At 37.9% G+C, this 25,144-nt stretch overlaps 1 protein-coding gene across 6 annotated transcripts in view; it reads left to right on the forward strand.

Annotated features, from left to right (window-relative positions):
- The window catches only part of LTBP1 (latent transforming growth factor beta binding protein 1), a 193,207-nt gene that overhangs the window by 92,926 nt on the left and 75,137 nt on the right, over positions 1 to 25,144 (forward strand). For all 6 annotated transcript variants that reach the window (XM_065630477.1, XM_065630479.1, XM_065630478.1 and 3 more), the window contains 2 exons: positions 8,145 to 8,247; positions 13,854 to 13,925. In XM_065630477.1, the coding sequence (XP_065486549.1) occupies positions 8,145 to 8,247; positions 13,854 to 13,925 (175 nt within the window). The remainder of the gene's footprint in view (positions 1 to 8,144; positions 8,248 to 13,853; positions 13,926 to 25,144) is intronic.

The raw sequence follows: 25,144 nt of genomic DNA on the forward strand, positions 1-25,144 counted from the left end.
TTAGCAATTATTTCTCCTCTGGGAGATGTTAGCAATGATTGCTCCAGGATAGCTTACGATGTTACATGATAGCTTGCTATGATCTGTCACATACAAAAGTTGTGGTTCATCAAATGCTTTCCTAGTGCCAAAAAGATTTTTGCAGGGTATATCATAAACTAGCAGTTAAGCTGCAGGCCAGAAGCTTATTTTTGTCATAAAAATACAGGAAACAAACCTTTACCTAAACTTCCACCTTGTTATATAGAAAATGATGTTGAGAAAATAGAGGCTTAAAGTTGGTAAATAGATAAGTGGAATTTTTGTCGTACTGCTTCCACTGTAAGATGGAGAATGGTAGATTTGTGGAAAGCACTGTGTGTTACAGTGGCTTCAAAAGCTGGAGACTGGACGTGATGTCCTGCAAGGTCTTTTACAGCCATGTGCTCCTGTGTTTCTGAGATCCAAGGAATCTGTTATCTTAGACACTGATTCTCTAAGTCCTATTTGAAAAACAAGCAAATAAAGATTATGTTTTTCTTCTTTAATTCCTCCTCTTCAGCTGCTTTTCATTTTAATTCTAATAAAAATGACTTTATTATGACACAGAATATCTTATTTCCTAAAATACTTCTAGTGTCAGTGGTGCACCTAGTAAAGATTGTGTCAGTCATCTCAAGTCCTGTTAATTTTGAATATGATTACTTTGTTTTTAAATCAAGAAAAGAAAGTGTATGCTTACTATCTGTCAGAAGTTATATAAAGAGAATTAAGCACTGCTTCTTTGTCTCTCTTTTAAGATCACTTTGAAATGTCTACTAAATATATTCATGTGTTTTCCTATGGTTACTGCATTTCAGTATTTGGGCTAAAAAAGCTTTTTTCTCAAGATTGATTTGGTCTCTTTTTTGCTTAGCTGTAAAGGAGGAGGCATTTTTTGCAAAAGCAGCAAGAAATTGGAGAAGCTAGTATTTCCAGATTTGTCCGAAGCGGGCCCTTTCTGACTAGATTCACAAGTAATGCTGTTGTCTTCAGCAGATAGTTTTCAGTATCAGTTTTACCAAAGGAGACTTCTGGTGATCTTGGCGTCTATAATTTAAAAACAAAATTTAAAAAAAAAAAAGACTTGTTCTTCTAAAGAGAGACAGATATTGAAGTTGCTTACCTGGCTGAAGGCAACATAGCCAAAATGTCCAGAAGAGAAGCTGGCTGAGAAGTCACGTCTGCCCATGCTTGTTCGTTCCTCCTGGCTGTCCCTCAGCTGTGCTGGTGTAAACTGCTGAGAAGAGCTGGACTGCTCTCTGAAATGATCACTGAAAGAACCTTAAAAATATTATCTTCTGATCCCCCTTTTTTTGTCGGGGTGTTTGAAATTCAGGTCAGTTCTACATTGCAGTGTTTGAGGAATATGTTCCACTCCTCGCTTGTCAGTTTGCTGATTTATACTTCGTGCTTCCTTTGCAAAGTACTTTGAAAGGTGTTGCAGAAAAGTTCCGTACTTGTTACAGCTCTGTTGAGAAGGATGCCGGAATTAGAGTTGTTCTGGTGTTGTGAAGTGAAATTTGTTGTGTTATAATAAAACTTCCGAAAATCATATTTAAAAAAAATAACTCCTGTAGCAGACAATTGAAGCAGATTTTGATAGATTGTTTTAAAATAAATTAAGCTAGATAACATTAATGGTAAACACTAGTAAGGACTTTATTGAAAATTATAAGGGCCATCCATTTTTCTGTGTGATCAAAACACTCGCATATGTATTCAAATGTGTTTCAAATGCTGCTCAGTTCTGATAAATAACAAGTATGTCTGATAAACAGGTGTTAGTTGATCAGCATCTTTAGTGGGATAAACTCTGGAAATAATTTCTTTAATACTGTATTTCAGTAATGTCTTTTACAGGAAACATTTGTTTTGGTTTCAGCAACATCTTTCTCTCTGCTGTCAGACTTGATACATTACAGAATAAGCCAAGTGATAGGTGGCAGCTGGAAAAGGTCAGAAATTGTCGACATTATATCATGATAAAGATTGTGACTGCAAATCATTAAGCATTTACTTAACTAGATTCACAGACGGGCATACACTGATCATGTACTTTGAGAATATGCATAAAGTTTTTGGGAACTGGACTTAGATCACTGATGACTTTTTCACGGTGGGAAACATTAAACAAAGTCATCAAAGTTTTGAGTTAGAAATCAGAGCAGCAAAATGTGTTGATAGCTCTTACTGCACAACCTAACGTATTGATACCACTGTATGCAATATGATTGTAGTGTATGTAGACTGGAGGTAATGACAGGAGTAATATGCCAGTTGAAGTTATTCATTTGACTGTTTTAATATCCCCGTTGAACTTCAGGTTTAACAAAACATTTCCTATCGAGGTAAATTTCAGGTTTTTTGTTTTTTTGACAGCTCTATGAAATGAACTTCCCTATTTATATTCTCAACGCAGGAAAAATGTTATAATACAAGTAAAATTCTTCGTTTCGTACTGGTACTTTTTCTCTTAAAGCACTTCTAAAACCTTTTTTCTTTAGAAGAGTCTTAAAAATACCATCTCATAAAATAAAATAACTGTCTGGAATTCCTTGAAGCTCATGGTTTGGCTTCTGAAGTTTTTAAACAAATAGACTGTCAGAAATCAGTGTGGATTCATTTCCAGGATTAATGATTCATTTGCAATAGATTCTTTGCAAGATCAATACCCTGAAATATCAGAAGATTAAATATGTATCGGGTACCAAAAACACCAAGCATTGTTTTAATTACTCAAATAGAAGAAAGCTGGGTAATTTTTACTTGCCTGTGAAGAATGTTGTGCTTAAGCCAAAACAAATTCTTTACCAGTTCTTTTAGACAGTCTGGAAGTATTTAAGTTTCTCTCCTCTGCTTATGAGACAATGCCTGTTAGCCAGTGCTACATGGGATAATACTTTTCATGTGTAACAACCTGTCATTCAGCCGCTCAGTAGGCTAATTAAGTACGGTTGTTAATTGTTTCAGTAATACGGTTTATTATGTTTGAGGTTTCTTACTCTGTTTGTCGCGCCTATAGGAAAAAAAAAAAAGAAGTAACAATCCAAGCTCTGTGCCTGTTGAATAGTTTACAGAAAGTTAAACAGTGTATCCATTCACTTCTGCTATTGTGGTATGTGAAATGCAGTCTTTTGAGCTGAATCCCAGAGTCATTAGCTATTAACTCAGGCAAAGCACCTATTGATTTCAATCATAGTTAATCATGTAACACTCTTTTATTTATGCCTGTATTGTGGTTTTAACTAACAGCTCGTGACAGAGATTTGTGGGTGGGTCACACAGGAGTGGGAGTCCCAGGAAAAGTTGTGGTCCCTTGGCCAGAATCCTCTGTGGTTGCCCTGAGACTAATTGCCAGACTGGCCTCTACCGCACTTTACAGGGAGCTGAATAACTTCCTTCTACTGCCTTAGCAGACAGATTTTGAGGATATAATCCTTCCTTTTCTCTGGCATTGGAAAACACATGACACCATGGTGGCAGTGCACAACTCAAGTACTGTTAGCGCTCCAAGACTGTGGAGATGCGACAGAGGCTGGAGTCTGGGGAGATGAACAAAGAGGTGATGTGGCTTGGGGTGGCCTTTGTGCACCAGCACAGGGTCAGCCAGAATTTCAGTCTACCAGTGGGAATATTCAGTACTTCCTTCAGTTATATAAAATATTGGCATAGAAGACCAGGCATGCATGGCGAAAAATATGTGGATTCGAAACAATGCTTTCAGTGTCTGTGAGTGCTTTACCCAGGAAGAACTTTGTTTTATAGCAGTACCATGTGTGCCTCATACTGCTGCTACTGCTGAGCCTCTTTCAGCACAGTTGAGCTCTTTTATACCGGTCCTTCATGACGACTTTGCCTTCTGAACCAGCAGGAATTATCCCGAAATCTTAAGTTTGTGACAGAGGTATCATTCATGAAAATCTGTTCTCCTTTCCAGAAGCCTTCAGGAATACAGGCTAGATTAGTTTAAAATGTGTGTGGATGATGGATAGGAAAGTGTAAACCTGAGCTTAGGGGAATGGCATCATCTTCATGCGTAGTGCAAGCTGTATGCTTGCGTTTAGCTTCTCTGCTTATTTTAGGCTCATAGTTATGTGTTGGAGTTGCGTTGAATGGTGAGACAAACTAAAAATAGTTATGGATTCCCCTGTTGACTTTTCCAGTCACTTGTGATTCAGAGACTGGAACAGACTGTCTGAAGAGCTAATGAGTAGTAGGAAGTGGGTAAGACTTTTGAAGTGGATAGAAATTACCTAAAACTTTTTGAGACCTTTAGAAACACAGCTTCAGTTCATTGATGCTTAGGGTTTGTGAAAGGGAGGAGCATCTTAAGAAACTGTAGCTGGCTAGGAAACCTTTTGTACAGTGCCATGAGTGTTGAAAGTATCTGAAGCACTACTAGATGTACCAGAGAAATCAGGGTTTATTAGCCATAGAAGAAGTCTGTGTTTCTGCTTGGCTTAGGGCTTTGCAGAGCAGTCATTTTTTCTGATGCATAGCTCCAGAATTACACAGATCTTACACCACTAGGAGCCCCACGTGGCAGTCGCTTTTCCTTGCTGGCCGGTTTCTACAATGATCTGGATGTTAACCAAATTATCATTGATTCTTCGAGCTTTAATCCACCATAGAGGCAGTGGGAGCAGCAGCTTTAATCATTGCCAGTTTTTACTGACAGGACTACAAACCACAGTTGCCAGATGACTCAGACTTTGGCATCCTTGTTTTTGCTCATGGTTTTTATATGGAAATTTGAAAAAGTTATGACCACAGATGATTTTCAGTAGAGTGCAAATGCTGTAGCACCACACCTAAACTAAAAGTGGGCTTGAGTCCATCTTCTTCCTACTCTTTTTTTTTTCCTTACGTGTTTTATATGCTTTTAATTTACTACTGTTATATTACACCTTTTCTATTCTGGGGAAAAAGAAAAAAAAAAAGACCAATTCATGATGGCACGTTGGCGCTCTCGTGTTAGTGGTGTTTGCCTTGACACACACAAGCTGCTGGGATGTGTTCTTGAGGCTTATGACCTTGCAGAGGAACACTGGGTGTTAGGTAATGTGCCTCTCTGCCCAAATGCTCCATTTCTGAGATCATAGGGGAGGTGCGGCACCAGTCTTGATTCCTCCCACTTCTTTTCAGAGAGAGGAGAGTTGTAAAACTGAGGCACAAGGCGGGGAAAAGAGTTAAGTGCAAATTGGTTTAGCTGACTCTCAATAACAGCCACAGTATATGACTTTGGTGTGGCTTCTCTTTCTTTGAAGAAGCATTCCCAGCTCTAGGAAAGGAATGGAGCAGCTATAACTATAAAGTAAAACTGAATATCTGTGACTATAAACTTAAATGGTCCTTGCTAGAGCATGCTTACCTGGGATGTGGGTTGAGAGACCAGCATTGTGTAAAGAGGTAACACGAACTCTCTAAGGTTTTAGGGCAGCCACTTGGAGAAGACATTATGAGTACTCTCCAGCCGAAAGATTTTTGAGCTTCTGGGAATTGCAGCAAGATCTGTATATCATCTAGCTAGAGGCAGTTGAAAGAGCTCATTCCAGTTTTGAAAACAGCCAAGCTGCTGCAGCAGAGGGAGTTGTGTAGAATTCCCTGTTTGTGCATCCTGATGGCCTTTGTAGAGTGCCAGGCCGAGAGTTGCTTCTGGAAACAGAACTCAACAGACTCTGACCGATCAGGAATGGTCAATCTCATACTAATCCTGCCAGTGCCCAAGTCAAGGGAGTACAAGACAGCCTGAAAGACATGTTCACTTAGTGTAAGCCTGGGCCTTGCACCTGAAGGTGCAACTTGCTTAGATACTTTACTATTTTAACACAGCCAAATACCATCCAGGCTAGGACTGTTTCTCAACCCTTGGAACATGGGAAAATTTGTTACAAAACCCTCTGCAGATAGTAGTGTGAAAATAGACCCCTAAAGTTGCATAATAACTGAGCAGTGTCTTCTAAGCTGTGAGAAAACTCATGGCTTGAAATAAAGACAGTTTAATAAGTAAAGCAAAAGCCATACACAAGCAAAGCAAAAGATGGGATTCATTCACTACTTCCCATCCACAGGCAGGTGTTTAGTCATTTCCAGGGAAACCGGGCTCCATCACTCATAATGGTTACTTTGGAAGACAAATACCATAACCTTGAATGTGACCCCTTCCTACTTCATCCCCCAGCTTTATATGCCAAGCTTGACATCATGTGGTATGGAATATCCCATCAGTCAGCTGTCCCAGTTGTGTCTCCTCCCAATTTGTTGCGCACCTCCAGCCTACTTGCTGGTGGGGTGATGTGAGAAGCAGAAAATGCCTTGACTCTGTGTAAGCACTGCTCAGCAATAACAAAAACATCCCTGTATTACCAACACAAATCCAAAACATAGCCCCATACTAGCTACTGTGAAGAAATTAACTCTATCCCAGCCAAAGCCAGCACACCCGTATGAGGGTGATGTGCAGAGACACACCATCACTTTGCTACATCGCCCTGGCACTCAAAACTCTGTTTCATGAGAGAGGCTGGCTTTCACCAGGATAGAGGATTCTCCCACCTCCTCATACATCCCTTGACAGATGTCTAAGCTTCACATACAGCAAGTGCTGAGTTGCTGCAAGTTGCACATTACAGTTTGATGTTTAAACAGTGAACTGGTGCTGCTTTTAACTTGTTGCTGAGATATTTCAGGAGGCACCTGAGGAGTATCTGTGAAAAAGGGGACAGAGAAGATGGATGGGATGACACCTTGCAAGCCCTCCCCATGCAAAGAGGGGACCCTCTGATGAGTCATAGCCCTGATGTTGTGTGGTAGCCTGCTATCCCGTTAGTGCAGCTTAACTCTGTACTTCAGAAACATGACTGACTTGTGGGTATCAGTATGTTTAAGGGCATGCTGGAAAAATTTTGAGAAGGTTGGAGGAAGCTGTCAGTGCCTGTGCATTCAGCAATGCAACCCCACTGCAGAGCGAGTGGGTTACCAGCCAAAGTGAAAGCAACCACAGTGCCACAGCCTGTGCCATAGGATGAGCCAGCTATCTTGAGCTGAAAGCTAAGCGGCAGTGAGCGTTTGGATCAGAGGTTTATGTGCTGTCAGGAAGGAAAGTTATACCAGGGAAGCTCTATTTACTGCGTGTTGAGGATTCACACTTCAGCACATTTGAATTGTTTGCTGCGGTGCCTATTTATATCAGTATTTGCTTTGAAAGTGTTACTAAGTGCAGCTGTTGTTCATGTCTCTTGTACTCCGTGCACTTCCATTTTATACCTCATTGACAGGCTTAGATGTATTTTTTTAATCTCTGCATCTCAGAAATACATGTATGCTTTATTCACCACAGAAAATGGAAGAAAATTGGAAAAGTCAAGAACATAACTAGTACCTTGTAAGCTTTTGAAAATTAGTATTCTTATTAATAAAAAGCATAGTAAGTATGTTCTTGATCAGAGAAAAAGAAAAGGAATATTGACCTTAAAAATTATTGCAAGATTAATTTAAATATTTGCATGGGGAAAGAGACACTTGTTTGTAATAACTCAGACATCACTAATTTCAGCTTCAGTCGTCTTATCTATGTTACCTTCAGTATCTGGGCAGCAAAATCTATCGTTATAATTTGGCAATTTTCAGTAAGTGGTCTTAAACATTAAACATAAGCTGGCAGGAAGTCGAGGCTTTTTAATAGGAAATAACGTTTTAGAAATCAGAGTCATACTTTTTGTCTTCATTGAAGAAAGTAATTAGAAAGGTATTTGAGATAATTTATACAGCTTTTTAAAAATTCCGTGAGCACATTTTTATGAGGAAAACTGTAGGGAATATGTGCCATTGGTGAGTTACTATCTTGGAAATATAGTCACTCATTCCTATGACATACTGTTATCTTCTATTTCTTTCTCTTTCTTTTCAAGTTGACACGGGGGAAGATAATAATGCTGCCTAATTTGCTCATGCCTGTGTGGAGAGCCATTGCAATGCATGCGCACCAGTTAAGTTAAGAGCCGCAGTGAATCTTCAGTGTCTCAGCAAGAGGTTGACCCAAGATGACTGAAAAATAGCATTATACTATAAGTGAGCATCATAAAGTATCACTAACCGGAGTATTCTTTACCTGACTATTCTAGTGTGGCAAAGCACTTCCTGGCCTTTCCAAGCAAGAAGACTGTTGTGGAACCGTGGGTACTTCCTGGGGTTTTAACAAATGCCAGAAATGTCCCAAGAAGCCATGTAAGTGCTATTTTGTTGTTATTCTGTGGATCAGTTTATGGCTTTTTTATTTTCCCTCAAGTAGTATTTTTCCTTTTTTAAAGAAAAAAAGGGAAAAAACCCCAAAACAACAAAACGGAACCTAGTAGAAAGAATATACTATGATTTGGTTAAGGACAGCTTGCAGAAACTGGAGTTCTCCTGCATGCTAGCAGAGTTACAATATGTAGGCACTCCAGTGCAGCCAGCAAAGCTAATGTTGAGGTTTTTTCCCCTTCTCCTTTAAGTCATTCATGCACTGTTGCATTTTCTCAGTGCAGGAAGGATAGTGATATTGAATCATCTTCCCTCTTCCAGCTGGATTTATTTTTTTTAAAGTTTGCACAGATATGTTAAATTATAGAGGCGCCAGTTGCTGCTTGGAGAGAATGCAGTGACCTCTTGGGACTGCAGATGAACTTCCAAGTTTGGAGCCAAAGTTTTCCAGGCTCTTAAGTTGTCAGTTACATTCTTTTGCTTCGGTTTTGAAAAATCTTCCTCAACAATTAGGCAATGACAAAGACTTTCTTCACTGTTCCGTTATGATTTTACATCGTATTATAATGAGAAAGAAATTTCAAATTATTTGCATGATAGGTGAAGCTAGTCTCTTAAACTTTTTGTGAATTTCATTATTGTTGCACAGGAATAGTAATACTTCTGTCATGTCGTATCTAAATGAAAGATGAGAAAAGATCATGTAATCTCTGTTTTGCAGATGGAGTGGACCTGCGTTTAGTGGGCCAAAAATAGTACAGGGAGTTGCAGTCGTTTTTATTTAGGTTTTCTAGGCCCTCTTATTCATACGGATAGCAACACTGGAAACGTGTTCAGTGCTTGATTTTTTTGGAACCGTATTTTTGTCCACAAGTCTTAATGTGGATGTACCTAAAATTCCAGCAGAAAACCTGCTGTTACTTCTACTTCTCTGGCTCCTCCTTCCACAGGAGATCCTGACATAAATTTATGCTGACTTAGTCTGATCTACTAGTTTATGAAGCATTTACATTTTGTGTATTAGAGTGTGTTTATCTTCTGATGTGCTTCTGAAAGGGAGCCTCCTTGGGATCTTTGAGGGCCACAGTTAATGTAAGACTCAGGTATCTAAATTTTTATTCCTGTAGCATATAAATACAGTTTCTAACAGAGACATGCATTCTGTATTGGTGTATGAATTGTGAAATGTGTCCTGATTTTTATAGCTTTCTCTAGAGAAGTAGCAATTTAACTGCAACTGAAAGTCTTGTTCATCAGAAGCATGTGGACCTGTGGAATGTTGCTTAGTAGACAGGTGTGCCATGAGGGAAATCATGAAAGCCTGAGATGTGTTTCAAGCAAAAACTGGTTGGAACAACTAATACAAATTTTTGATGCCTGGTTTGAGGGGAAGCCCATTTGCTAGTTCTTCATAGCTGAGCTAAAACACTGATTGTCCCAGCCTGGGATCCACAACAGACAATGTGTTGATCAGACAGCTGCTTAATGCCAACATGCATGGCATGATGTTATGAGTAAGCAAACATGGAAACACTGGGACAAATCACGTCTGAAATCCTGATCCCCAGATGCTTCCTAGGTGGGTACAGAAAAGGGCCGGAAGTCACCCTAAAACCTTTCCTGAAGGGAAGTCCACAACTCTTTTTTCAAAGCACTGAGTGAGAATAATTTTTTTTAATGCTAATGAAATGAGCATTGTCCTTTTATTGTAAAAGCTTCATGGCTAGCACACTTGCTCAAGATAGGACAATCCAGAGTTCCTTTATCTGCCAGAAGAATTTCTAATCTACATTTTATACCTACGAGGAGATGCCCTAACACGTAAAATGTAGAAACGATTCTTGGCACAGGACTGGGAACCCGGACTCTTTCCCAGTAACCTTAATTACTTATGGTATGAGTCATGCTCACTCCTGCTTTCTGGCTCAATCTGGAATTGTTTTTTTGACTGTAACTGTATGATTTCAAGAGGAGACAGAGGATGTTGCCACTTGGAATAATCCTGTCCTTGTGATTAAAGCATTCCTGGAAAGTAAGAGTGTGTGTCTCGTCAGTATAATGGGAGACCTTTGTAAGCTTCATCTTTGTAGGTGAGAGCTCTCACTGTACATCGGTGTTTCAAGCAGGGAGAAGGAGATGCGTGCACTGTCTGTTTTCTCCAGGTTAAAATACAGTGTCATCTACCACTACATTATGTCAAGAGTATGATTTGGTAGGTGTATGCTTCAAGAATGTTCACTGAATCTGACAGGAAGCTTTGGTAGACATATATGTATTTTCTTAGTCTAGATTTGATTTAGGAATGAGTTAAGCATAATGCTATTCAATCATGTCATGACTTGCAGCAATTCTGTGTGGGTGCAAATGGGAATTTTCGGATTTCTAAGAACTTAGAGTGGTAAATTTGGAGTGTTGCAGGAGTGTAAGTGATCTTGCAGCATCTTAGAGTTTTTAGATGTTCACTCTGAACTTTGGCACACAACCTGATCTTCCAAATCTGTTTTGGATCCGGGCCTAAGTGTCCTTCGGGTGTAGGTGTCAAATTAAGCCTCATGTCAGTTTCTAAGTGTTATGCTTCTGTAGAACAAACGATTTCCAAATATAAATGTAAATTTATGCTAAGATTTAATGATAGTGTGGAGTGGGTGCTTTAGAATTTATATTTCATCAAGTATTTTTCTTTTTTTACTATAGTAAGGATGTTTCAGTGGTAAAAAGAATATACATATATATATGATATTGGATGGAAAAACTTCAGAGTCAAATAAATCATTAGTTATCAGTTAAATGATGCCCATGATAGTGTCTCAGCAGGCAAAGTTAGTCCCACATTAGTCCCATGTAATTTTGACCTGTTCTGATACTACACTAAATTGGTATTACCCTTTTTATTGTAGACTTTTTGGAAGCAAACAGACTTCCTTTTGTTTTTGTGGTTTTATGCTTCATAAACTTCATTAAGATTGATCTGGTTTATAATAATATATAATCAGGTTGCATTTAACGTGATTTTCTATGAAACCCACTTCAGACAAATATTTAAGCAAATACTTCAGTCTCATTAGCAGGCACTTCTCTTTTCAGTCAACTACTTAAGGATGTAAGTAAGTTTGTGTGTGTCTTGTTGCCATGTGCTTAAACAGGGCTTCGTCATTTTGTAAAGCTGTGCTTGCGTATTTTGGGTAATAGCCACTGCTCAGTCAGGGCTTGTGTCTTGTTGCAAAGTCAAGTGCCTTGGCCTGAGACAGGTCCCATGTCTGGAAGTTTACGGGTTATTCAGTATTACTGAAAAACAAAAGAAGAAATTTTGGAATGGATCTCCATTTTTGAGGGCCTTACAGAAAATGACTTTTAAGACAAAGTGCGTTTCTGTGTTGCGTGGGGAATGTTATGATTGTTCAGGTTTCTTGCTAACAGTTAATAATTACAAACAGGTTGTTGAAGTGAGTAAAGGGTAAGTAATGCAGGACTATCCAGCTCCCACGTGGGTCTCTAGCCATCCATGAACAAGCTCCTTATTCTACTGCAACCTGCTTAACGTTGCTGCTCTCTGTAGAAGGAAGAAAACAACAGCTAGTGAGCCGCTGTCTTCAGTTCCGTGTGGGAGTAGGTGGATGAGGAATGAGGGAGAACTTAGAATTTCTGAGCTCACTTCACCACTGCACTTTCTACATCAGCCAAGTCACCCTGGAAGGGAAAGTGTGTTCCAGCACTGGAAAAGGCCTGGCATAACTTAGGGGTTGCTCTCCATCTGCAACTTGAAGAGCTCTGCTCTTCCTCTGTTTTTCTCCACCAGGTTGTACTGCAGGGTACCATTCCTGCCCACAAAAAGTTAGAGACTCTCCTAGGTTTAGTGTGCATTGAATCAGGTCTGTAATGGCAAACTTAGATAAGTTAGGACGTAATCAGTGCAATTATGAATCTGACTTTGACAACATGAGCATTAGGAGTTTCACTGACATTTTTGAGGACTAGAATTAGGCTCACGCGTTGTGCTTTTGAAAATCTCATCTTAAATTTCAGCTGTTTTTAATATCAACATTGTGAAAAGACTGGAGCTGCCTTGAAAATAAATGTGTACCTGGCACTTCATGACGAGAGACAAAATTTTCAGATTTTAATTTGTGTTAAAATGGTTGTAGTCAATGCAAGATGGTAAAGTATGTGTTCAAAACTGTAAGAACATTGGTGCTCCGTTTTGACCTGTATTATTTTTGTGTTCAACCATTTTATCAGTTTAAGCAATCTCTAAGGAGAATCTTAATGTTCCAATTAAGCAATTACTTTAAATAACTCAGAGCATTTTGAAATAAAGCTATCTCACTCCAAAAACTGCTGCTTGAGATCATCACTTAATTTTTTTCAAAGAATAGGAAAAGCTTTAGAACTAATGAAAATAATTCTTTTTTCTTTTTTTGCCACACAGTCAGCCAGTTACCAGTTTTAAAATAAGCTGCAGGGATAAATGTGCAATTTGGGCATTATATGTGAAGTGAACTCAATTGGAAACATTGTTATTCAGTTGTTCTGTCTTATTTGACAGTTTATATAGAGACAGAAAGTAATGCATTTGATTTTTTTTTTTTGGCCTGCTGGACATTCAGAACAATTTTAAAAGAAAACAAAAGATCTGACTAAATATAAGGTATCTCTCCTGTAGCATTCAAATTATGAAAAACTCTCTTGACTCTTATTAAAGGCACTTGTGTGATCATAGTGCCAAAAGTTTATTCCTATATGTTTAATAAAGTACTGAGCTTTGCCAAGAGGTTAGCTTTTAGTGCATAACCATACAAAGAAGTTACTGCTCTCATTTATGATGTTATAACAGTTTAAGAATCAATAAACAGTTTTCTGCAGTCTCAAAGGCAACCTTAAGTTGAGGAAAGAAAGAAATAGAAATGAAAAAGTTGTTAGCTGAAAACTTTGTATTTTGGCAAAATTTAATTCAGTCTGTATTTTGCAGTGTTATGCCCTTGACAGTTTACACTGATCAGCCAATAAGAGCCACAGTCTTCTAAAATTCAGCAGCTTTGTTAGGTAAATCACATGTGCCTTTTTCTTCCTCTGGCCTTGTTTTAGAAGTATCTTTGCATCTACTTCCTCTGTATTTCAACTACTTTTTATTTCAGTGTTGTAGGAGAAATGGTACCCAATAATTTTGCCTAACATTGAAGATAGTTCTGCCTTCTAGAGCTGCATTCAGTTTTAAAACCATTGAGTTTCCATCATGAATCTTCAGCTTTATCTTTTCCCAACAAGATATTTGTAGCTGGTTTAGGAAAGTAGTTCTTTGAGTATTTGAGAATGACTAGGATGAAAAATAATGTCATGACTTCAAAGATTTCTTTGTTGGAAAAAATGTAAATTTGACTGGATAACTGAAGACTTAAGTGGTATACATGTGGAAAGAGATAGAATTAAGGTTACCTCTACAACCTTTAATTTCAATTTCTTGGCCTTTTATGCTTGACCATACATTATAAAAACTTCTAATGATTTTTTAGTAGTTACCTAATATATTGGCTGTCAGGCTCTCTAAATAAGCATATAAATCAGCAATATTTACCTGATGTAATTTTTTTCTTCAGCTTACCATGGATACAGTCCTATCATGGAATGCCCACAAGGCTACAAGAGGATCAATGCTACATTTTGTCAAGGTATGATAGTGCCCACAACTGATTGTGTGTATTTTGTGTACCAGTTTTCTGTGTCAGATTCTTTGATATTTATTACTTAGGTGAATGAATCCTGTCCACTGAATTGTATGTGGGAAAAAATGTTGAGGCTACTTTTAACTTTTTCCAAATACTGGCAACTCCACAGAGTGGGTTTTTTTGCTCCAGGGCAAAAAAACTTTTAAAACTTTTATGTATGTTCTCATTTTCTTTGATGATGTCTCAAGATGACCTCATAAGGATTCATTTACTTTATTTTTCAGTAGAAATATGTTATTCTGACAGTTCTTTTACCAAACAGTGAGCCTGCAGACTTACTCAGATCAGATGAAACTAGCAATAGAGAATAATTTCTATAATCATGAAAGTAAAGAGTAAGCGGAGAACAATTCTTTTGGACTTAAGAGGTTTAACACAACAGTACTGAGAACAGCCAGATAATGTCACTAGCAAGTGGAAATGAAAAAACCTGCAGACCTGGCTGCCATGTAAAGCAGTGACCCACGTACTTCAAGGATGTGCATAGTACAGGTGAGGACGTATAGAGTTAGATACTGCATAAGTTGTTACTCCAAGAGGATGCTCTATATCTCCTGGTTGTAAGCACAGAAGTTATCCAAACATATGGGGTTGTGGGATCTGCATGATCATGCAGCTACACAGAAAGGCTTGGGGCATTTAGATTCTCCTGGCCTACGGCATCTCTGACAAAGCCCAACAGATGCCCATAGACACAAGCTCATTCTTTCTATGTATCTTGGAGTATTGAACAGTTCCGGATGAGGATGTAGGAAAAAACTTAATGACTTGTTTGGCACAACTCAAGCAAACAAGAGAAAGGATCTCTGAGAAGATGGGAGCAATCCTGCAGTGGTGCTCTGGAAAGAGATTTGGGAAGGAAGGGAAGAATTAGTTCAAGTGAAGCTGACACTGATCTGTGGTCAGGTTTGTTAGCCATTGTTGACACTGCAAGGGTAAGAGAGGTCCCAACAAATAGTAGCGGTGGTGGAGAGAAAGAGAAAATGAAAGAGTAATTGGCATTAAAGGATATATGTAGGCATTTTGGAGACAAAGTTAATTTTATTTAACTGAAAACTTTCAGTTAGCACATCGATGAAGGAACATGCAGCAGCCAGCCACATAGAGAAGTGATTTTACCAACTGAAAAAATACAGTTTGTAGAGCACTACACACAAACTTCCCACCACTTCCACTGCTGAGGGAGATGTGAGCTGCTATCTGAAAGTGTAGGCACTTGAGCCTATCTGCTGCTCGGTTCTCTACCTAGTGGTTTACCAGCTGGCAGAGTAGGGGCATTTGGAGGATTGTGGGAGAATATTGGATTGGGTCAAAATAGTAAAAAAATAAAAGGAGGAGAGCTGCAAATTGCATTGCAAGAGCTTGCTGCCTGATCTGCAGTGAAAGACTGTAGAGTCCACTTACTCTTAATAAATAAAAGGAATGGGGAGATGTTGATGGCAACTTAGCTGTGAAGGCCGAAAAGTGAAAAGGTGAAGGAGGTGAGTGTAGAGCATAGATGGGCCACCTTTTCACACCTCAAATTAAACCCACAGGTGGTGCCTATATTTCAGCAACATGTTTCCAGTCATTTTGAAAGAGATTGTCTCATTCTGCATAGTAGTTATGAGGTTTTTCAGAATCTGCAAAAGAGAGGATTTCTAACTTGGAGCACAGAAAGTGTCTGGAATATGCCATGATGCATTAGTACGATCGCACATCCTTCTGAACATGGTCCAGGAGAGACGAGAGCTTTTGATATCTCCAGTAGTTGTGTGTAAACCTCACCATATGCACAATGGTTTCAGCAGACATTTAAAGGCGAGTGGGGCATTCAGTTTGTTTCAAGGGGTTGTCCCTAGGTGTTGGCAAACCTATTTTCATGGAAACTAAGATCCTTAATCAGGGGCTATAGAGAGTTAAAAAATGGTCTGGTGCCTGTGAAGGTTGCCAGAAGTAGGCCAGCAAGTTTTTGCTGAGCAGAGACAGGCTGATAGTGAGAGTGAACACATGTCTCTGGGTAGGAGCAAAGTCCTGCCATGGTAGTGTGCAGAAATACAGCTGTACCTGGTAGGCTAGTCATTGGTTATCATACTGGGTTATGATAGTTTTTTCTCCTGACATGTTTTTGTACTACATAACTAATACTGCAAGAAATATGAGGCTTTAACTAGTTTGTTTTATTATTGCTATCATTATCCCAGAAGAGAGAGCTGTATACTCTAAATATAGCTTGTGGTTGATACATGGGTAGTTATAACCTAGAGTTTAGTCAGACAGTGGGAGTCAGATTATCCCACCAGGAAACGGACTGTTGATGGATTGAGGTGACAATCTCTTAACTTTCTGGAGGGGACAGAGATGCTGCCTGCTAGAGGGTCCCCTTATTGCGTTATTGAGGCTTGGGTGGTTTCCCCATAATTTACTCGCCAACATGCTCCAAAAAGGGAGGCACAAGTAAGAAAGGAACTGGGAGAAGGAATACCCATGAAACAAGCCAGGGTGAAACTTAGTCCTAATGAACTAAGTAACAAGATTACCAGTTTCTTTCAGAGGGTCATGATTTTGACCTCTGAACAGTCATCAGGAAAGCTAGTTTCACATGTGAAAGCTGCTGGCAGGGTGTACTTCAGTCCTGAAATGGTCCTTAGCAAGTGCTTCTCAGTGGGTCAGGCAGAAGTGTCCTGTTCGTGTTCATCTGAAGCAGACGTGCTTTTCTGGAAGAGGACAGGGCTAATGAAGAAACAGCTGTCCGTATCACAAACAGGGAGCAAAGCAACAGCAATAGCTGTTAAGACTGTTCAAGCTGCTGGTGGGGCAGTATTCATATTCTTGTAATAATCCTTACAATTAAATTGGAAAGGAGCAGCACAGCATGTCCATATACAAGTATACATTTTAATTAGATTATTCTTTGCTGAAAGGGTGTGCATGCTGTGTCCATACTCAGAAAGGGACAGCATGGCCAGACCAAATAGTAATGGGGATATATTTCTGACTCCCTGCCTGCAGCTAAAAGAGATTGCTGTTTTCACCTAGATATCGTCCAACTTCCATTGCCTTTGAAAACTCAGGCCTAAGAGCCTAATTAACCTTTTGTTCTACATTGTTTTTGCAGTGAAAAGCCTCCTTAGTTTACAAAGACTATGTAGTATTAGTGTGATTAATAACCAGATCCTGATATTTTTCCCTTCAAGTGAGTGAACTAATGTAATGAAACATTCTTTTCTCTAATGTGTATGTAAGACAACAAAGAACCATCTGTGGGTATGCTAATTTGAACAGTTTAGTGTAATTGCTAACAAGAAAGCTTTTTTCCCCCTCAGTAATTATCTTTTCAATGGGATGATTTATTACATGTACACACATGGATGCCCTAAGGCTGTCATTAAAGCCAAAATACAGTTTATCAGAGTTGCGACTTCTTTGTCAGAATCCACATGCAAAGCTAATTGCTGGTTCCCTGTTTAGAATTATACTTACTGTTTCCTTCTGCTAATGGTTTTCTTGGAAAACTGAAATACAATTTAAAAAACAGCTGGTAAGAAAGTTGGATTCATTTTTCAGGAAACTAACATATTGCCAATAAAGCACTTGAAAAATTTTATCTTGAGGAACTGGAAAAATATCTGAACACTTGTTGTTTTTCAATGAAGTAAAAAGTTGTGCATGGAAGTTCTTGTAAAGTCCCCATATGCTTAAAATTAAATGTATATGAGCTTGCAGAAACTAGTATGTTGGTGATTCAAATTCTGTAATCATGTGCTCTGGGGACTTCAAGCTTTTTCCCCTTGGCTTCATCATGATTTAAAATAAATTTTGAAGGTATGTTCTGCCCTCCTACATTTGTCCCTAAAATACAGTAATCTGGTTTCTCTGCATGTTGTATATCTATTTTATTCCTTTTAAGTAATAAAAGAGCTTTGCTTCATAAGAAAGGCAATTCAACATTACTTAGCTACTAAGTTAACAACCTTCTTTCAAAGCAGTTCTTTTATGATGATCATACTGAGAAATAAATACATCTCCAGAAACTGGGCTGGGTTGCTGTTTGGACATTGATTATGTGTTTGAAAAGTGTGGCTCTGCAAGCTTGTATTCCAGTAAATTCCATGCAGAAGCACAAAACGAGTTGGATTGATTTCTGCTGCTGCTACTCTGTTAGCTCACAGAAATCAGCGGGTCATTTCTTAGAATAAGCAACTGGTTTTTCTCTAGTTTTTAAAAATACATACTGCAGCAGTTTCATTAGCAACCAAAAGTTGTTTGCTTGTTTTACCCCTTGGTTGTTCTCACTAATCAGGTTATTATTGAAACAATCAACTATGATGGAGGCAGTAAAATCTGAATATTATTTTTCTTAGAACTGAGGATATTAATAGTGGGTAACAATATAGCTATAGCAGAAACAGCTGGAACAGTATTTTCAGTGATGCTCGTAGGTACAGTTGTAATCGATTTTTATAAAGAGAATAAAAAAATGATGCCTGCATATTGAGCCAATTTGGAGATCATTCAGTCAGATGGCAGTTCCAGTGAAACCAAGCATATACCTAGGAGAATTAGTCAAGTCTTCACAAAAAAGGCACGAATTATATATTCCACTCTTAATTTGCAACATGAGATATTCTGCATATTGAAGCACTTAAGGCATGAAAACATCTGTCAAAGCAAATATTACAAAATAACATTTAATGAATGACCACTAGGTCATTTCTAATTAAGAAGTTGCCCACTTTGACAAATTCTCATTAGTATATAATTGATCTAGAAGGCTTGCTTTGCTTAAATGCAGCAAAGTGTCTTAAGTGTGTGCCATTCTTATTGAAAGGCAAGTTGCTTGCTTTGCATCGAAAGGAGATAAACATTTTCTGTTCAGTTTTATTATTTGGTCGTTTAAACAAAGTCAGTTTTTGAAAAGCATAGAAATCTGATTTCAGAGCTAAGTGCAGGAATCCCCCTTCAGAAATATCCTTTTCCGTGGTGCTTAGGCCTGGAATCAGCTGGGGGCTGCTGATGGTGAGATTCTTTGTGTCTTCCAGCACCAGGCACTTGGGACAGAGGGGATGAGAAGGGCTGTAGCACTTTCTAGCCATAAGTTTATTCTGAATATTTCAGTGCTACCAGGGCTGTGGTGATCTGACTACGCTTTCTTCTTCTACAAGTTGCCTTTCTTAGTCCAATTTTTGTAGGAAACTTCTGGATATCATGACTGTCCTTTCTAAAGGCTGTTGCATATTTAGTTTTTATGCCTTGTCATCAGTGTCACATGTCTTAAAATTGTGAAATTATAAGTTTTCTTCTATTTATGCATGTAGTGTGATTATGAAAATCGAAATTTCTCATTGATTTTTAAGACAGATTTATTCGTGTTATCAAAAAACACCTACCAAACGTGTAAAATAGAAAACGCATTGACAAACGAGATCTATTCTTTCAAAATATGGTTTATTATTTTAATTAATGATAAACCACTTCTTAGTGTTCTTCAAATTTGTTCATGAACATTTTAAACGGCTTTTAGTTACTTCAACGTAATATAGTAAAAAAAACCCAAACCCTGATCCAGTTTTGGTAGTTGACACTATTTCAAAGTTATCTGTGCTGGAAAGAAATTTGACTACATTCTTTTTGTGAATGGTAGCAATGATTTCTTTCAAAAAAAAAAAAAATTAAAGACTATTTTTGTTTTCATTTGCAATGTTCAACATTCTTGTACTGACCCCTGACTTTTTTGAACATGTAGACTGTTCTTCTTGAGCAAAAATATTTTATTTAAAATTAATAGATAGATTTAAATAATATACTGTCAGAAGATAGCAGCTTTGACCAGAACACATTAATAAACATGTACGTTCGGGTCTAGAATTTTGGTTTTAAGTTAAATGTTTAAATGTGGTTAAATGCTTCAAGCTGTGATGATTTTGATGAGCATAACTTCAATGTGTTAAGCATGGAGATGAAAGAATGAATTTCATTTTATAGGAATGTTTCAAATCCCAGTATGTCTGTGACCAAATATGGGCCTCACTCGCTATCTGAAAAGGGCAGAGTGGACTTGCTCCATGTGTCCAAATGAGCTCCGAGGCTGAAGGCAGACAGCTTTACGCCACCTTAGCGCTTCCTGCGAATTCTGCATTAGGCCAGCTGGGCCTGGGTGGTCTGAAGAGCTGTTATAATGGTTAACACAGCCAAAACACAGTGCACTTCTCCTCCTAAATACTCCTCCAGCTGGAGGCTGCCAAAGTGAAACACTACAGAGCTGATATTCCAACTGACAGCTTTTGTAGGTTGTTCTATAGCAGAGCAGCTCTCTGCTGATCAACCAGTCCTTCTGCACCACTTTGCTTGGCTACAGTGGGCATCAAGCCCTTCAAGTTGTGTTGACCTGTTAATCTGTAGGCACAGTAGGCTGTCAAGCATTTTCAGATTTGCTTGCTGAAGAATCTGATCAAGTATTTCAGTAAATGGGCAAATTAAAGGAGGTTACAGTAGCTTTATGATGCACTCACTAAATCATTCAACATATTTTAAAGTAAGCAAGCAAAGCATGTTCTTTCAGCAGTACGTGACAGGTACAGATCTTGTTATAAGTATGCACAGGAATTTTTCCTGGGATTGGATGTTTACACTAGGCATGGTTTGTTATCCTCAGAGAAAAGATACTCAGGCTATGTTATGGTTCATTAATCCTGGAATAAAGCTGAAATGATTCACTTCCTGAATGTGAATTAATTAGGCATGCCATTGCTCAAGGAAAGGTAGGACACATTGTATGTAGGTTTCCAGTAGAGAACAAAAGTAGTGTCAAACAGCAGCTAATGCAGCCTCAAATACTATTTTAATCTACTTTAAAAGCCATTGTAGCAACCAGAGAATATGAGCAGAACATTGGAAGATAATACCTTGTGCAACACACCCTGCCCTCCAGCACAGATTTGTTCCGTGCACCAACATACAGCGGAGAATGATCTACTACATTATGCCCTTCTGTACACAGCTGCCTATGCAACAGCCAGAGGGAAACCTTCCACTAGGTATAGAAATGCTTTGTCACTTAAATTTAAGTACCTTGGAACAGAATTTGATCTGATATCTAACTTATTTTAATGTTTTTATTCATATCTTTCTTTTCAGTCCTCAGAATTCCCCAGTGTGGAATACATGTAAGAGAGCTGAACAAATAAATCAATTAAGTACATACTTGAGTAAAAGAGCTCGACTCTCATAATAGATCGAGGTGTTGAAAAGCCACTGGGGTTTGGATCTTTTAGCAAGGAAGAAATGTTTAGAGAAAAGTAACAAACAGGGGCTAAGTTGATTTTGGAAAAGGTTTTTGATTTTTTTTTCCTTTCTCCTGGACTATTCAGTCCTTCCCTAAATCACAGGTAATAGAAGGAAAAAAGCTTGTTGCGTTAACTGTTGCCTGCACTTAGACTTAAATAAGTTTAATTTACTAATGTGATATACACCCCGTGTAATTGGAAATGTGTGTGTGTGGTCATGAGTGAAAACTGAGGTCAGTTCTTCATTGAACTCTGTTAACTACTTGCGGAACAAGATTCTGGTAAAGTGCTTTCAAAACACAGTTGTCTTTTGGGTATTTCTAATGTGTGAAACCTTGGAGATTGACTGTCTGGACAAAAATCCAAATAAAATTTCTTCTTGAATGTTCTTAGAAATCAAGCAGAAAAAGCTATGAGTAAAGTAAGTGACATTTCACTATTTTAAATCGAGAGAAAATTTCATTTTTATAACTGAGTTATCCATTCATTTCCATCTTCTCTTTACTAATTAATATATGTAAAGTTTTTTGAAGGTGAAGTTGGTTTTGGACTTGTTATAAACTGTGACTATTATAGATAGTTTTACTAAGTTCAATGTTAGCATATGCTTTCTTGTTTAAATGAATACCATCTTACGCTGTTCTCGTCCTCCTCCTTCACTTCTGGTTTTGGAGGTGATTTTTTTGAAGTCATGAAGATTACTTCATTTGTAGTCACACTCTCCACATGAGCAGACAAGCATTCAGTTTGGAAATGGTTGGTTTAGCTTGGGTTTTTTCCCTAGGAAATTCAGTGGCAGTGAGAGAGAGTAACACATTGCATTTTCTGTGAGCAGGTTGACCTGACACCCAGTAGACCGATAAAAATCTGTGGGAAGGTATCAAACACTAACTGTTGTTGTTAAGAGAGCTTGTTTTAAGTTCTCCTTGGTGGGGAACATTGTGCAATAGATCAGCAGCAGTTTGGTTACAACATCTGGGTTGTTCAAAGCTGGGAGCACTGTGGTGGCTGTGGAGGACAGCATGGTGGCCGACCTCACCGTATGTCAAGCTGTGTGCTTAGAAGAGAGTATAGGAGGAGCCAAGAGGCTGCAGCCTCATCTGTAGAGTACTGCGATATCACTGCCAAGACCCTGGTTAATGCAAAGCTGCTGTGCATTTGGATGAACTTGCGAGAGCCTCTGGGATGGTATGTGGCTGCCACTGCCAGCCTAACACATCCAAAGTAAGAGTAAAGCTTTCATTCCTTGTCAACTTGCATGGACACAGACTACCAAATAGAGAAGCACAGTGCGTCAAGGACCAGGTCCGTGTATTTGGCAAGTATAATACTAAGGAGTAACAGTGAAGGGTTGGGCTGTCAGTCAGTGCAGAATGACAACACTTCTTTCATGCCAGTGGAGTTACACCAGATTTTACCATTGACAAGGGTCAAGTCATTCACATTGTCAAGCACCAACTATTACAAAAACAATGCTTTATTTACCAGTCCTTTATAAGACATAAATAACTGCACCTACTGTGGGAGTTTGCTGTGGAGCCATGCAAGGTGCTGTGTGGAAAATCTCCTTGCTTAACATTTTTTTTTCTATATCACTAATTTAGAGGCTTTTTATCAGTGGAACTTCATTACTCAGTTTTCCTCAAAAACTAATATTTAGTTGTTCTTTAGAAATCTTTATGTACATTTGTATGCTTTTACAGTACTGCTACATAGCCCTTAAAATACTTCCTCGGTGTAGATGAAAGTGCTTGATCAAATCACTCTACAAGCATGTCATCAGTTCATGCTTCTGCACAACAAAAGATTATTCAGACAACTTTAAAGTAGCTTTTTCTCTAGTTCTTATAATGGAGCAAATGAATTCTCATCGCTATACTAATTTAAACCTGAAATATTTTTATGTCCATATACAAGAAATAGAGGGGAAAAAAATTCTGGTAATCGTGAATCAGATTTCTTTTCCGGCTGCCCTGAACAAGTTGATACCAGTGCAATTTGCACAACTGGGCAGGCTGGCAGGTGGTAGGAAACATTTTGGGTAGGTGGCCTTTTACCATAGCCTGAAATAAAATGAAATAGATAGTAAATCTGGAAGGGATTTTTTTTTTTTTTAAACAAAGTTGTTAAATAAACACTAATCTTACATGTATATATGTTTCTTTTGAAAGTTTGGAAGCTTTTTATCAACTTCTGGCTTGTTTCTGTTGAATCCCTAGATAGACTTGTGTAATTCAGTATAGAGCATCAGCTCAGTAATTCTGTGAGCTCATTGAGAAAACATGACTTGGAAAAGAGGCGTTAAAAATACACTATAATTAAGTTAAGCAGCAGAACATGCACAATAAAGTTAACCTTAAAAGTTGGACAAATTTAGCAAGAGGAATATCCATATCAGGAACTCTGGATGAAACATTCATTGGTATTTATATACATGTAAGCTGGTACTTAAATGTAGCAGTGCCCACATTAAATAGCAATAACAGAGTATACGTGGGTGGGGTGTTATATTTTTAAATATTAGACATACAAGAACAGTTCATCTGGGAAGAGATTTAATACAGAAGCAGTAATGACAGCTTCTGTGAATGTTTCCTGCAGAATAGTTGAATCATTTGGAAAGAAAGATTACAGTGTATTGATGAATTACAGGAAAATCCCATCTACCTGCAAATTAGCCACTTCAATAAATAACACCATGAAACCTTCACCATTAGTAGGCAAAACTCTAAAATGAGATTCTCCCAGTATCAACAAATGCATCTGATATATTCCTATGCCAGTGTTGCTCAGCAACGGTATGAAATAACATTTAGATCTGTAAAAATATGCATAATTTCTATTTAAATGGTATTGAAATTCAATTTACTTTAAAATTCACAGTTACAGTTTATCTAAGAACTTAAATATAAACTATGTTAAAAAGATTTCATTGTAAAATCCAAATAGCACAGTTTTGCTACAAGGTATTCAAGATCACTCAGCTAGTTGAAGTTTGTACCCTGTGACTAGAATTTGTTAAAGTGCAAAGCCAGATTTTGTACCTCTTTCTGTGGAACGGTTTTTTTTTTCTTAATTTGACTGTAAATATATATATATGTGTATATATATATATATATGCATTTCATTTCAGTAGCTAAACTATTCAAAGTTGAAAACTGGTTGAGTATTATAACAACAGACACCATTTTTTCCTTCTGCAACACACATACATAGTTCTACAAACTTCAACAATGTGGTTTATTTGAGTACTACAGATAATACTAGTGTTGTGAATAAAATTCAAAGTGAGAAGGCAGGTTCCATAAATGTTTTTTTTCTCTTCTTATCTGTCTTTGCAAGATTTTAATTTTTTTTAAATGCCTATATACTTTCGGTATTCAAATAATAAAATGTATCCATATATAGATTCTTCACATTCTTTAAAAGGAAGCTTCATGAAATACTGAGTAAAATCATCATCTAATAAATGAAAAATGCATCATGAAGCATTTTATACATTGAAAGTACGAATGCACCTATGTTAAGCTATATAATTACTTACCTTGCCTAAATACATGAAGAATGGCAGTTATCCTCCTAGATAGGAAGGGACAGATTTTTTGTAATTATGACATATAAGCAAATAGCAATGTCTTTTAATGGTTAACAAACAAGAGACTTGGCCTTTCCTTGAAAATAAAAAATATAAAATCAAAGTCAAATTAATATTATTTAAAATAAGTTGTCTAATTCAAAAGTTGAATGATGTCTTCACTAGACACAGCAGTTCTGCCAATTCTATGTGGATATGTATTCAAAAAAACTGACCAAAAAGTGGTACATTATGTATGTCCCCTGGGAGATATCTTCCATTTTTTTCCCAGTAGTATGGGTTAATTTTCCTATAAATAAAAT

This window comes from Caloenas nicobarica, chromosome 3 (genome assembly GCF_036013445.1).
Source record: "Caloenas nicobarica isolate bCalNic1 chromosome 3, bCalNic1.hap1, whole genome shotgun sequence".
In the NCBI taxonomy this organism is placed as follows: Eukaryota; Metazoa; Chordata; class Aves; order Columbiformes; family Columbidae; genus Caloenas; species Caloenas nicobarica.